Below are 15,483 nucleotides of genomic sequence, written 5' to 3' on the forward strand. Positions count from 1 at the left end.
AAAAACGGCGGTTGGTAAGACACATAAAACAAAGCATAAATCATGACCACATAGTTACTAATTGTTTAAGCGACGTGCTAAAATGAACACTATGAATGTGAAGGGGGATGGGCAAAAAGCTTCTAACTAGTAATGCTACAAATGATTGTACTCGATTAATTTCATTTTTCAGGGATGTCTGTGTTCCCGCGTCATCCCTTGAAATGTTTAAAGTGAAGGAATTAAAAATATATTGAAAAAATAAAACAAAAAACAGGGGCGACGCAATATATACAAATGTGCCACATGTGTATATACAAACGCGCAGGTGTGAACAAATTTGGGATGAATATACATACACGTGTGTCCATACGACGCATGTACGTATGCATATGTCCGGGAAAAATATTAAACACTGCGCACAACCATCTGCGAAAGAACAAACAACATAAACCGAAATTTGTGTAACACGTGGACCACTAAAACACAGGGCAGATAGGTTTTCATTTTTTTTATTTTGTTTTTTTTTTTTCTCTATTTCTTGGTGTGCAACATATGTGAACTTGTGGCGTTACATATGTTCATGTAACTACGTACGCAAATATTTTGTGAGTCTTCATGTCTGCGAGATGCATATTACACGAATATGTGTATATACGTGTATACAGACATACACGCACAAAATATACTCATATTTTGTGACCAAATTGTGCGACAGAGAGGAAAACAATATCATTACATACAATTCTGATCTGGTGTAATATACAACGTTCTGTCCGTTCAGCATTTAGGAAACATATCATGTGTGTTAAAGAAATATTTTTATCCATCCATGATTTATTAAAAAGTTCAAATTTCTGTGTGTACAATTAACAATATCAGGTGTGCGTACAAGTGTGCAACATGTTAATTGAGTGCACCCATAAGAACAATAAATATTTATTATTCTATCATGTACATACGTTTTTTGCGTAATTCTTGGCACATATAAAAAAACGTGCAGACAAAGTTAAGGAAAATAAAAGTGAAACTGGAAACACTTCACAATCATATTATTTTAAAACACACTTCAAAAGTGAAAGGAACAATTCATATCCTATAAAATGCAGTTGTCAAAAATGATGAACATATTTTTTTAGACATTTTCTGCGCAGCGAAATCTGGGAAAACAAAAAAAAAAAAAAAATAGAATTGAACTCAGCTGCTGTTTTTTTTTATTATTTCAAAAAAGTATGAACAGCGAATAATTGGAATATATATTTTGGCTGTTCATAAATTTTTTGAGTGTCAAATTTGTGACAAATACAAACTTTTAACGTTTAAAGGCAAAAATCAAAATGATGTAAAAACGGAAAACAACCAATATATGCCTTTAAAAAAAAACATACACATGCATATAAAATTTATGTGATACAAATACATTCGTTGTTATGATAAAATTTGTAGAAATATTGTAAAATTTTTAAAAGTCAACATTTTGTTTATATTATTTATGAAAAATTGCGTGATTTAGATTTTTTTTTTTCAAGCACCATTAATAATATTGCACATGACCAATTTTTTTTTTTTTTTTTAATGGACAATTTAAGCTGTCTGTCATGCATGACCTCTTGGAAAAAGGAAAAATACAGATGGATATTTTTTCGTATCATTTGCCAAGTTTGCCACATAAAAGGGAATAACAATGAGGGGTATTATATGTCTACTTTTCAGAAAAACCCATTTGTTCTGTGTAGCATTTTTCTTGAAATATTACGACAGTGGATATTGAATGCTTTGAAATTCTGCAATTGTAGAACGTACAAGTTTTAATTTTTTTTTCTTTTTCTTTACGGGCTGCTAAGCGTGGAAAAAAAAGCTAGATCAAATGGAGGGGAAATTATGTACGTCAAGCTTAAATTCATTTTTTTTTTTTTTTTTCCATTTGAAAATGGTTAATACGAATAAGGAAACAGTGGTGGGGGAAAAAAAAAGCCAAAAAGGGTTAAAGCTTAAAAAGGAAGCTACAAAAATGAACAAGATGGAAAAAAGAAAAAAAAGGGAAAGATACCTATTTAGCATTTTTTATTGTGATACATGCAAGTACTGCTATATTAGGCCATTTCAAAGTGGTTGTCCGAAGAAATAACAGCATGCTAAGGGACATTTGACTATCTCCTTGATACCTACCTGGCTTAATGAAAAATTATTGCTTCTTAAAATTACATGCACATCTTGGAGTGAATGCTTTTGTAAATTTTTTTAATTTTTAACAACATCCCAATTTATCCACTGTTTGGAAAAGCGCGTTGTGCAAAAAAGTGTAGACGTTCAAAAAGTGAAAAAAAAAATATATGACACCAGTGCTGATGCCTCCCCCAGGGGGGGTACAATGCCCGGCTAATTTCTTGAAACGTATGAATATATTTTTTTTTTTACACAGCAATGGAATATTTTTTGAAGCCTGCATAAGATGTTGTGTGTGAAATTGTTATACATCACTTTGTGCTGCGAACCAATGGCTCAGGGGAAGCTCCGCAGAATTCGTTTTGCGTTAAACGATTTTCTTTTAAAAGGAAGCATTTCCATACAACGTGTGATCATTTTGTGTTTACAAAAAAGGCAAAAATTTTTAATATGCAACAAAATTATGAAATACCCATCTGTGCCTTTCTTATCGCAGTAGTGTTAAAAAAAAAGGATTAAGCTACTTGGTGGGTTATTCTGCATGCTTATCTTTGGAGAGATGGAGCACGTAGAAAGTGCTGGAGAATACATGTTAATGGTTTCGCGTCCTCCCAAGAAGAAGATATTTGTTCAAAAACCCGCACCACAGTTCTCAATTTTCTTCATATGCTGCGGCAATCCTTAAATATTTCTAATTTTGTAGACCATTCTTTTTGTATTCACATCCTGAAAAAGGGTAACCATATTTTGTAACCTTTCTTTTTTCCGTCTAAAAAATAGTGCAATGTGGCACAAATTAAAGAGATGAAAATCGTTTGTGACTTTTGCAAGAGGTGCAAAAGGTGCAGATAGACCCTGCATAAACGAACCGATAAGTGGATCTTGTTCCAAAGGGAGGTATGATAACAAAAAACGCGTCACACTTTTACGTTTCACAGAGTTTAATAGAATAGCATATTTTAAGGTGTACGCACATCGCGCGTGTAAAACTACAAAATGATCATGCCCCTGTTGTAAAAATGAATCTGCCTTGACAGATTAAAAGAGGCGCAGAAATGCCGGTGTAATGACACTAATGAACACCTGCTTCAAGCGTAAAGGGTTTGTTGGCTGCCATAGATGAACACAGTCCCCTTCCATCTAGATGTAAAAACTGCGTGCGAAAATTGCACACGTGCAAATATTACTGCACGTGTATAAAACCAATTGTAAAATCCCAATTGTTATTTCCCCTTTATGGGTGCAGCAATATTTAAGTGTTTCAGTAGCTTAAATGAAGCTTACTAATTCTGGATGGTGTAACTAGTACAAAAAAAAAACATGAACATTGCGAAAAGGTGAAGTGTTACGTTATATGGTGATATATTGTTGAAACGCGCTTTTATGTTAAGTTTTGTATATGCAATTTTTTCCTATTTATTCGGGGAAAAATTAGAACAGACTGCCACGCATTTTGCTTATCTGCAACTTTCACGTTTTGAAAAATGCCTTTCATCTAGCCAAAGGAAGGGACAAACGGCTAATACCTTACGAACATAAAAACATTTCATTAAAGAGGTTGCGGTGGTGATTAAAATATTTGGGAGGAGGCCGACATGTATGTTTTTTTATAAAAATTAAAAAAAAAAGAATTTTAAATAAAATTTCTTCATTATGGACGCGAGAAAAATACGCAAAAAAAAGGTTCTTTTCCTTCAACATAGGACCGGAAATGGTAAAAATTTTAAGTGCTTTTCTTAAAAAGACATGAAGCAAATCAAAAATACGCTGTAACGATTTTACCCTTTGTTCACTTAAGCGGGTGGTATGAAGTGCATGTTTAGCAAAATTTATGCGCTTTTTAAATGGTCTTAAAAATTGTTGGCGGTGGCAAAGAACGCTCATGTGGAGCATGCATCTTTTTTTATATCTGTCCCTACTTTTTGCAGCTTTATAGTAAACGTGAATGCCACATGGCACAGGAATTACATGAGCGTGTAAAAACACCAGTATATAATTATATAAACCGTAAAAGAAAAAAAAAAGGTGTACATATGTGCCTTTTAAAGCAATTCATTTTAAAATCGCCAACCACTTTGCAAAAAAAAAAAAAAAAAAGAAATGACATTTATAGAAAATTTTAATTACGTTACGTGGAAGCATATCTGTACCAGCATGGCAGCATGTGTTAATGAAAATTCCCGAAGCCTTTCAAGCCAACATAGTGTACTAGTAAACTTTTCCTTATCACCCCTTTTTTGTCCCTGTGATTTGTTCCTCGTACGCCGCCTTTTTGTTTCATGTGCCACAATGAAACAGAAAAAGTCAAAAACACGTAAATCATATGCATGTGCCAGTACCTAAGCATTGTAAAACAAAAAAAATTGTACTGTTTTCTTTTAAAGTCTCATGTTTTTTTGTATGGATATAATATGGGCAAGGGATATACAATATATATTTTTTTACTGCGTTATTTCACTTAACATTCGTTTTAAATTATTTTCGTTTTATCCTTCTTCCACTTTCATCTTCCTCTTAAGCTCTTATATTTTTACGCGCACGATTTTTGCTAGAAATCTACGAAAGTAATATACCCACCTTGTGCTTATATACATGTACGTTCTATGTATGTATTATATATGCAGCATGTTAGCATACATATGGAATCGTTTCCTTTTACTTGCGGCTATGTTTCTGTCTCAGTAGAAAGAGCATAATTAATGCACAGGAGAAAGCTTGATGAGAGAAATTAATTTTGGTAAAAATTCTTTGCAAAGATTGAACAAATTCTGCAAGTAGCAGAAATGAAAGGGTTATTGCAGACTAATAAAAAAAAATAATGTTGGAAAAGGCATACGCCAATGAGTTTGCAGAGTGACTGATTGAGTATAAAAAATTAAACGCAAGGAGCAAAGGCGAAGGCAGCATTAATTTTTTTTTGGCAATTATATTTTAAAATTCGATCATTTCTTTATAACAGATTGAAACATTATTTTTTCATGTTTTGCTCACATTTTGGAAATGTATATTAAAGAATAAAAAAAAACACATTCCCCTTTTTGAGAAGCAGCCACTGAGCAGTATTTTTTCTTCCTTCACCCATTAATACAGCTCAGTTTTATGTATATACCGCCCGCTTAATCCATATACGTATTTTTCCCTTTAAGAAGAATCTTCACCCTTTTACATAAATAATTTAAGGGAACGTAAAAAACTCAATGTAGAGTATACATTAAATAACACGACTAATTAGAATTTTACAAAAAAAAAAATTCTTTTATTTTATGGTGATTTCCTTTCCACCCACAACTCCACTCTGTGTTAAAGGAGAAGAAATATATAGAATGTTTCTTAGCAGAATTATAACACATGTATGATGATGTAATGCTAAGGGGAAAACTACATTATCCCATCGGAAGTTATTTCAGCATAATAGACATAGGAAAAGAGAGATTGAATATATATGACCATACAAAGTTATTATATTATTGTATATTAGGAGAAAAATAGCACCAGAAACATTTGTCAGGAAAAAAAAAAAAAAAAATCGTTCATACCTTGGTAGGGTTTCATCAGCGCAAACCCCTTATAAGTACTACCAACCCATTTTTTCTTTGATCATAAAGAAATTCATTATTGTAAGAGGAAAAGACCAACGTAGCAACACATAAGAGAAATGAGAGACGCGTTCGTATTAAAAAAATAATTGCCCATTTGTATACGGAAACAATTATCAAAAGACACAGAGAGGAGGCGAATTTTTGACTCTTAACAACGTCGAAAAGGTCCTATGGAAAGATGTAATGAAGAGGTTATCATAATGTACACTATGCTGTGAAATAAATAACAGAGTTATTATCGGCCATAGCGTTTTAGCCGTTCTTTCTGCTCTCCATGAAGACGCAAAAAAGTACTTGGTCAATCTTTATGTTACGTAACTCTTTCATTTGTGTATTGCCCAAAGGAATAAATTGTCCATAAAGAAGAAAATTACCGTATAGCAGATTGGAAACCTTTTTTTTTTTTTTGAGGAATAACATAAACGTGCAAAGGAGTAGATGAACGGAGGAGAATCCTACGTCTGCGATATTTCTGTACATTTTAAAGAATAAACCGTTCATGTAAGGCGTAATAAAACCTTCTCATACACAACTGACTTGGGGATCATCACACAAATGTGTGTAACATATACGTATGGGGAAAAAAAGACACCAATATCTTCACAGAAAAAAATTGGTACACATATATGTCATTTAGCAGACCAAATGAGAATTGTTTAGAAGTACTACATGCCGTACATGTCCTGTGAAATGAGCATATATTTACCTCCGAGGCAGCGCGTTAAAAATAGTAAGAAAAAAGAGAGTCCTATTTTTAATGCGTAAAATTTGTAAAAGAAAGAGAAGAACACAAAGAAGGAAGATACACTAACAAGGAAGGTACACTAAGAAAGGCTCACTCAGTTTTTTTTTTTTTTGTTAAATACCTTGTATAAATTGAGTAAATTCTGATTTAATTTTGCACAAAAATTGTACAAATTTCCAATGAGTTGGAATTTTTTTTTTTTCCATCTTCAATGCGTAATTTATTTTTTGTTTTTTTCCAAAAAATATATGCCCACTCTTGTCCGTAAGAAAAGAATGTCACATTAAGGAACAAACCTCGTCACTCTGTTGTTAATGTCTTACTAAGAGGGATATATATCTAGATAATATACAAGGATTTATTAAAACATATGTGCATGATGAGAAATATGACACTATATGCATCAGAATGAGTTATTACAATTATTTGAAAAAAAAAAGTCAGCATAATGGTGATGATAATGATGATGAAAGATATGATCATGTGGAAATGGTACCAGGGGAGAGTTGCAATCATGGAAATGGGGGCGTTCCAAATGGTCTATATTATGCCGATGGCCTCCACGGCCCGCATACCCGTTACCACGTCAACATGAAGAAGGTCAGGAAAGAGCAATGTTCGCCCCTTGAAGGCAGAAGGAGGAGAAGATTTAGAAAAAAAATTGCCGAGAATTACATACTTAAGAATCAAATAAATGAAACGATTTTAACCAACATAAAAAATATATTCGAGAAAATGGTAAGCATAGAGCGGCTGACAAACATGGATAATTATAGAAGTATGAAAAATAAAATTGAACGGTATGACCATGTGCATCAGAAAGGAAGAGCAAATGGGACGATCCGTCTGCATACTAGGAGTCCTTCGCCCAGGGAGCAAGATCTATTTTGCACCCCTAAGACCCCAAATGGAAGGAGTAGCACATTGTATGACGATGAGGAGCATAACGATGTGTTCAAATCTGTTTGCGAGGCCGCTCCAGACAGCCACTGCAGTGGTAGGAACAGCTGCGAATATAGCCACAGGGCGAGCACACATGGGAGTAGTAACTCATATGATCCCAATTTATATGAAGACGAGAATTACCCTTATTCCGTCAGTAATATCCGCGGCCGTCCGATTCGCTTGAAAAGTGTCAACCGCAAGATACCCCAATGGGGTGATAATATGAGAAACTGGGAGGAGCTCAAATGCCAATATGCAAATGGATGGCTTTGTCGTCCTCCCTCGTATGGTGTTTCTCCCCCAGGTAAAACCGGGACTATTTTGAAAAGGATGCTGAGGGAAGAAGTTAACAGTGAGTCATTTAAAGGGGGCATCCTCAATAGCGAAATGAGGAACACGTACGAAAACATAATTGTAAGTAATAACGGTTATGTGGACCCCCCGAGTGATCATCCCACTAAGGGGGAACCATACCATTTCGATACAGCCCAAGCAAAGCACCCATCTGTGGGGGTAGAAAAGAAGGCGAAATTGATTATGTGTAAAAAGGAGGAAGAGGTTACCTCCCTCTTTAGCAATCAAAAAGGACACCGACCCACCGGTATTGAAACGGTGCCAAAGGAAAACGATATAATAATTGTAAAAGATGAGCAGTTCAACAACCGTATGAATATTTTCCCCTGGAGTAACAATTTGGAGAATAAAAATATTCTATTTCCGTATCAACAGAAAGGACACTTAAGCAGCAACCAAATTAATCTAACAAAATATGAAAGAGATAAATATTTCTATGGCCAGTACAAATATGATGAGGCGATATATATTTATGACTTGATAGTTCTGGACACCTCTGGATTTTTATACAAAGTTGCCACCGATGGGACATACTACTGGAAACATAAGGTAGTGGAAAATATCCAAGGCTACATAAACTTTGATCAGGACAAGAAGGGGAGGAGTGCATACAAGTCGATTAGGAATGGAGCGAGGTATGATCTGCCGTTTAAAAATATTCTAGCAAAAAATAAACACAGCACAAATCATAATTTAAAACGGAGAGCAATGAAGAAGCTACATTACAACAATTTTTTCGATCTGAGAAAAATAAATTTATCCCGAAATGACGAATTTAAAGAGGACGAGAAATTTATGAAAGATGGCACCAGACGCAGTAGGAAGAAAAAAAATTACCAGGAGGAAAAATTGAAGAGAAATAAAAATATAACAAAAAGATTGCTCTCAAATTATAGCGGAGACTTATTTTACATTAATGAGAATAATGAAGCCATGCCACTAAATATTAACATCAAAGATGTCGTCAATAATTCGCCCTTCAAATCGCCTCTTTTTCCTAATATCGTGTTTATGGGTTCCAGACACTCCAGCATCGTTAACTTGGATTATGACACAGGGGAGCTCATAAAAAAATACGACGAAAGTTTGGAAGATCTTCTCGTAAAAAAAGAAAAGAAAACGATACCCAACAGGAACAGGGAGTTTGTTAAGAGCAACTCCACCAGAATGCACGACGAACTACTGCAAAATGAGCATACGGCGGAGTGGAGTGATGTGCACGGGCCCGCCAATGGGAGAGGCGGACCTGGGGTGAAAGGTCCGTGGGGGGAGGCTCAACCTGGGCGGACTCACGCGGATGATGATTATGATGGCGATCAGGAAGATGAGCCTGATGATGAGCATGATGATGACCATGATGATGACCATGATGACAACCACGATGATAATCACGATGACAACCCTCGCTACGCCGAAAGCAGTGCAAGCGGTGACGAAGCCCCCCCGGGCGAATACCAAAATGACGCCATAAGGGACGAAGTAGTAGTAGGAACGGAACGCCATAAGTGTAGCATCATCAATGTTAGCCACGGAGGCAAAATCACTAAGCCACTTTTGGGCCATAAAGAAGGCAGCGAACTGCTGCACTCGGCCGATGCACTAAATGAATACATCGAGGAAAACGAGTTTTACAGATACACATCAAAAAGTAAGTATAGCATTGCTGAAAAGTATGATGAGAAAAAAATCCGGGGGAAGGGGAAGTACACCTTGAAGGTTTTGCGAAAGAATCCACAGGAAAGGAAAAAGGTTGTAATCAAAAAGCTCCTCATGAGTCTGAACAGAACCAGTTCGCTAAGTAGATACCCTCATAGTAGTAACCTTCTGGACATTACAAGAATGAGAAATAGGAGAAGAAAAAAAAAAAAAAAAAAAAAGAGAAGAAAAAGAGGAAGAAGAAAAACGGAGAAGAGACAACTACAAATAAGTATAGTTAAGTGGATTATAAAAGCTGTTGATGAAAAATCGCTGAAACAAAAATGGATAACCACTTGGATCGACGTTGGATCTATTTTCATAACGGACAGTCACAAGCAAGATCCGACATTCATCAATTCGCTTATCGAAATTGTAGGGAACAAGCTGATACTGCGCCCGATGGAAATGGACAAAATGAGCAAGGCGTACAGCATTGAGAAGAACGTACATAGTGAGCCCGAGGAGGGCGACGACATCGTGCAGAGGAATGATGACCACAGGGTGGAGAGCGCTGTGCCGATTGATGTGATGGTCGATGAGATTCACCATTACAGGCCCGATGAACCAATCGATCGCCGAAGCCCAGTGCGGAAGCGAATGAACCAAGAGGGCTCAAATGTAAAGTCCAAAATTTTTATTTTCTCCGAGGCAGTGTCCTCCGTTTTTGCGCTCAGGTATAAGCATGCATCGAACATTTTCACCCTAGACGTGATAATGAAGCAGAATAGCAAAATGTTCCCGGGGTATGATAATGTAAAGGGCTTTAGCTACAATGCCTTAAATTTTAAGAAGGAAAATACGCTCTTTCTACCGTTTTCGTCTAGCGATTCTGTAAAGAACAATGATGAGACAACCTTTTGCAATTTTTATGCAAATATAAATTATGGGAAGAAATTATTGCACAGATTGAATAACATATCGGTGAGCATAACTTCAATCGAGAAGGAGATACGGTACCTTCTGTCCAACATAATTTTTGTGTATGATAGGAATAAAAAGATACCTATAAATTATATATACAAGATGAAGGGGCTGATACGCGAGTATCAGAAGACCAAGGAGCAGTTTTTGCTTTATTTGCCCGGCGTGGATAGTAGGAGGCACCTGAATTACGCGCATTACAGCGACCTAGATAGAGGAAGCTACAGAAGTGTTCCTAGCGGCGGTTACGGTAGCATTTCTGGCGGAAGTTTCAGCGGCGGCTTTAGCGACAGTTTTAGCAGCAATTTTAGTGGCAGTCTTAGCGACCGATTTAGCGGAAGCCTCGGTGGAAGCCATGGGACTGGACGGGGAGGGGGGCGGCGACCCATCCACATTTGTGAATACATAAATAAATTTATCGACATGTATTTTGAAGAAAACGAAATATGCTTCGACTACTGTTCCATGCTGAACATATGGGACAAAATATTTAACAACTACATCAGTCAGGACGACTGCTTGTTATTGTCCAACCTGTACAGAGTGATACAAAACGCATTCGCTTTCAACAACCGAGATTTTAACCTTTCAAATGATGATGCAGACTACATGATATCAGATAATGCGAATTTTCTGGTAAAAAGGAGAAAAAAGAACTTTGCCTATTCACGAAACCAAGAGCTGAAAGAAGTGTCAACGTTGAAGTACAAGAAGGGGTGGTACTGGAATATGTTCTATGCCATTATGCTCATATTTGTAGTTCCCTTTGTGTTTATCTACAGAATGTTTAAGAAAAAAAAAAACAATAACACTAGCAGTAGTAAGGTAATTATGAAAAAGAAAAAGTTGAAAGATTATGATGACTATGTGAGGGATCAGGATCTACTAAAGTTAAGATATCGCCTGCTACATGACGAGCGTGTAAGGCTGAAAAATTCCTTAGGGAAAGATAATTACGGCGATTTAACCCCAATGGAATTAAACATTCACATGAAAAGGGAGATAGCGAATAAGTTGAAAGAGCTAGAGGAGCAGCCATGCCTAATTGACATTCTAGCGAAACATGCCAGAGACTCCGATAGTGATAGCAAATTTTATGATATCAATGAAGGGAAGTATAACTTGGATTCACAGAGCTACTGGGGTGGATCTTCAAAATATAGCTTGCCTAACATGTCCATCATGAATATGAGCAGAAGCAAATCGAGAGAAACCATAAAATCAGATATCATCGAATCGAATATGTTTTATATGTATAGAAGAAGAGCTGCTTCGCAAGATGTTACTGATAAACAGTCCTTCGTAGTAAAAAAAAGGATTAGAAGCAGCTACAAATTGGGGAACAGGTATCACAAGAAGAACTACACCGATAATGAGAAAGACAGAAAACATAACCATTTGAAGGAAAAACACATAAACGAAAAAGATTTTGATAAGAGTGATTTTATAAATTTCCTTACCAACTTTAATAAAAAATTTATGAAAAAGAACTCTCTAGTAGACCATCTTCTCAAAATGAACAAAACGGTAGCAGTAGTGGGCTCCAAAACGGACGAGCATACCTACAGTAACAGCAGTAAGGAGTACCTCACACATTCGGACCATTCCAACAAGGATGAAAATAGCCAAGCTGAACATATGAGCAGTTTAGGCAAAAAACTCGCAGGGAGGAAACATGTTAATGAAGACAATAAAACGAATGAGGAGAAAAAAAATAAAAACAAATACACCAAGCATGCCGATAATGGCAATGACTATCTTGTAAACACGAATAAGCAGAGCACCCCAATGAAGGGCAAATTGGGCAACGTTGCAAATAATAATGAAATCATAAATAATAGAAGTCCCAGTGCACGAAATTTATCTATAATTCAAAGATCGCACATTCCGTATGATGCTCCACTGGCGGATTTTTTAGAAAATGGACGATTTATGAGAACATTCGAAAATATTTCCCTCATTGGTCAGGGTGGATTTGGCTCCGTGTACAAGGTGTCGCATCGTCTCGAACCGGGGTCTCCAACCTATGCTGTAAAATTTATTTACCTAAAAGTGAGTTCGTTGGATAATGTGAGCTCCAGAAGGTACTTTCGCGAAATTGCAGCTAATAGAGATATCTACAGTAAGCATGTTGTCCGGTACTACACCTGGTGGTGTGAAGAGCCGCAGTTTCTCCCCATGCATGTCATGCCCAAGGAAATATATAACTTAGTTAAGAATAACAAAGATTCTTTTAAAAAAATGTACAGTAAAAATAAACAAAGCGATAATCTTCTTAGCTATGAAAAGTTATCATCTTGGGAAAAGAAAAAAAGGGATTTAAAAAATTTTAAAAAGGTTATAAAGAAGAGGAATGAACGGAGCTTAACTTTTTACAGTGACAATGATGGACTGAATTCCAAAAGAAATGAAAACAGGAGTAAAAAAAGATTTCTAAGCGACAAAAACTTTTCTGATAATGTCTACACCAATACCAATGCTAAGAATAAGAAGAAGAACAGGAAAAAGAAGAAGAAAAAAATTATATACCGAGAAAGACAAAATGAGGATCGGAATGGACGAAATGAGAGGCAGTCCACTGCGCAGGACAAGTTTAACCCTGCCTCCTTCAACTCAAGTTTTCAAGAGTACGATCCCTTTGGCTGTGGCTATCTAAGTGAGGAAGATAGAGACTTGGTAGTTTTCGCAGACAATGACGAACCGAGCGTACACATTGAGGAGGTAGCCCCGGTTGGGAAGACGTCTCAGCCTAGTAATCGCACCAATGACGCGCTGAACCATAATGATCCACCGTCCGGCAAGCAACAAGTGGGTGTAACTCCAAGCGCTCAGGGCGACGAAGAAGATAAAGCAAAACATGAGCAGCCGGAACCACCACAACGCGCGGAGACCAGCCAGCAAAGCAACAAGGATTACGACGCATCAGACAAAGATCTACAGACACGAGGGGAAGAAACACATCCAACCAAGAGCCCCAAAATAGAGAACATATTAATAACCAGCGCCAAGAAAAAATATACTGAAGTGGAAAACGGTATGAATAAAAGGGAAAACTGCAAGGAACAGGAGTCTCTTGCCAGGAACGAACCATTCCAGCACATCCAGAAAGAAGAAAATATTAATAATAAAAATAAGGAAAAAATAAAAAATGAAGGAAATGTAGAAAAGGCAAAAAAGGAAGAAAAGCAAAAAAAGGAAGAAAAGGAAGCAAAGGAAGAAAGCGAAGAAAACGAAAAAAACGGAAAAAATGAAAAAAATGAAGAATTAGCTAATAAAGGAAATGCCGACAAAATAAAAACTTATAAGAAAAAAATTGTGGCGCCAGAATTTTCCATCGTACTGCTACTACAAATGGAGCTCTGCAAGGGCTACACACTACGTAAGTGGCTAGATAGATCGACAAGAAGTGATAAGCCTTTGCATTTTACCTACCGAGACAAAAATATGAAGCACCCGCTAGAATTTGATTTGTTTAAGCAGCTAATTAAAGGGTTGAAGGACATCCATTCCACGTGCTTTATCCACAGAGACCTAAAACCAGAAAATATTTTTGTGGATCCAGATACATACACATTAAAAATTGGGGATCTTGGATTAGTGCGATTTATTGAAGAAAAAAAAAGAGAAAAGGATTTAAACAATATAGACACTTTTAAGGATAACATCTACACGGATGTTAACCATAATACCATAACTAGCCAAATTTCATTGAAAGGACAAATTATAGGCACTCCAGGGTATACGGCCCCAGAAGGAGGTGCCTTATGTGATGAAAAGGCAGACATATACAGCGCTGCGCTAATATTACTAGAGTTGCTGTGCCCACGATTTAATACGATAATGGAAAGATACAAACGATTAAATGACTTTAGGAATTACTATGCCGTTCCGGATTATGTGAAAATTCATTTAAATCCATGGTACATTTTGATGCTACAAATGTCCAAGCCAAACCCAGCGGATAGACCTTCGGCTGCAGACTTGTATAGCAAAATTAAGGTGCTCTTGGATCCTCATTTAACCGACTTTGCCTTCAGTTTCAGTGATATTAACAATGACGACTCGACTTATTTCCCTCCGGGGGTGGGGCAGAAGTGCCGCATCTCCGCTGGGGATGACAAGGTTGAGAAGAATGGAAGGGATGATAGGGATAATATGGATGGCAAGGACGATAATGGAAACAATTTGAACGGTTACAAAACCACTAGCAACGGCGCCAGCAACACCAAAACAGACAAAATCCTCTTAAATAACAACGTTGACGATAAAAGTTGTTTTAACAAAAACAGCGACAGTCGTAACGGCACAACTATTGAGAACAAGGGAAGTTCGCTAAATGGAACGAGCCCCGATTGGCCCAGTTAAATTTACTAATACACACCTGTTTGCTTTTTTTTTTCTTTTACACCATTTTGAACTGTTTTGTGTATTTTGCCCCCATATTTTATTTTCACGTTTTGTTATTTTTTATTATTGTTTTTTTTTTTCGAGCTCTCCTTTTTAATTAAATTACAAATTATAAAACGGTGGCACATTGTCATTTACTGTGCATAAATGCACGCATGTCTGCACGCGCATAACGTTACTTACGTCTAATTGTCGACCACTGCAGGCACTGTTGAGTACCTCTTTTTTATCATTTGTATTTCGACTCTCATGAGAAAATACCCCCCCGCTCTCCCAAGAGAGTCTACCCACGTTTGGCTTTCATTTCCCCGTATTTTTTTTCTTTTTCACCAATATTGCAGTTAAGTTATAACACTGTCTAGATTGTTCATTGTTATAGCGCAATGTGCCTCTCAGGTGAGCAGCTCCTGTGTGTTGCATATCGCGCATTGTGTTTTTTATACCATGTGTCATATGGTTTTTATTTTTTTTTTTTTTTTCCATCTTGCTAAAAATTTAGACGACAAAAATAAAAAATAAAACAAACCGAAACAAACGAATGTACCTAGTCATGTGCATAACGAATTAACACGCACATGTAGCAGAGGAAGGACCCGAATTTGTTCACAAAAAGGGCCGTTCATTTGTTCAACCTGTTTATGGTACACGGGTTACTCATACGTCACACGT

General features: G+C 36.6%; 1 protein-coding gene across 1 annotated transcript; it reads left to right on the forward strand.

Moving 5' to 3' along the window:
- Window positions 1–6,897: 6,897 nt before the first annotated feature.
- On the forward strand, window positions 6,898–14,772 carry C922_00994 (PEK protein kinase; the record flags this gene model as incomplete). Its single annotated transcript, XM_008816603.1, has 1 exon — window positions 6,898–14,772. One exon carries the CDS (start codon window positions 6,898–6,900, stop codon window positions 14,770–14,772), a length of 7,875 nt encoding a protein of 2,624 aa, XP_008814825.1.
- Between the last annotated feature and the right edge of the window lie 711 nt (window positions 14,773–15,483).

Source organism: Plasmodium inui (genome assembly GCF_000524495.1).
Source record: "Plasmodium inui San Antonio 1 unplaced genomic scaffold supercont1.3, whole genome shotgun sequence".
Lineage (NCBI taxonomy): Eukaryota > Apicomplexa > Aconoidasida > Haemosporida > Plasmodiidae > Plasmodium > Plasmodium inui.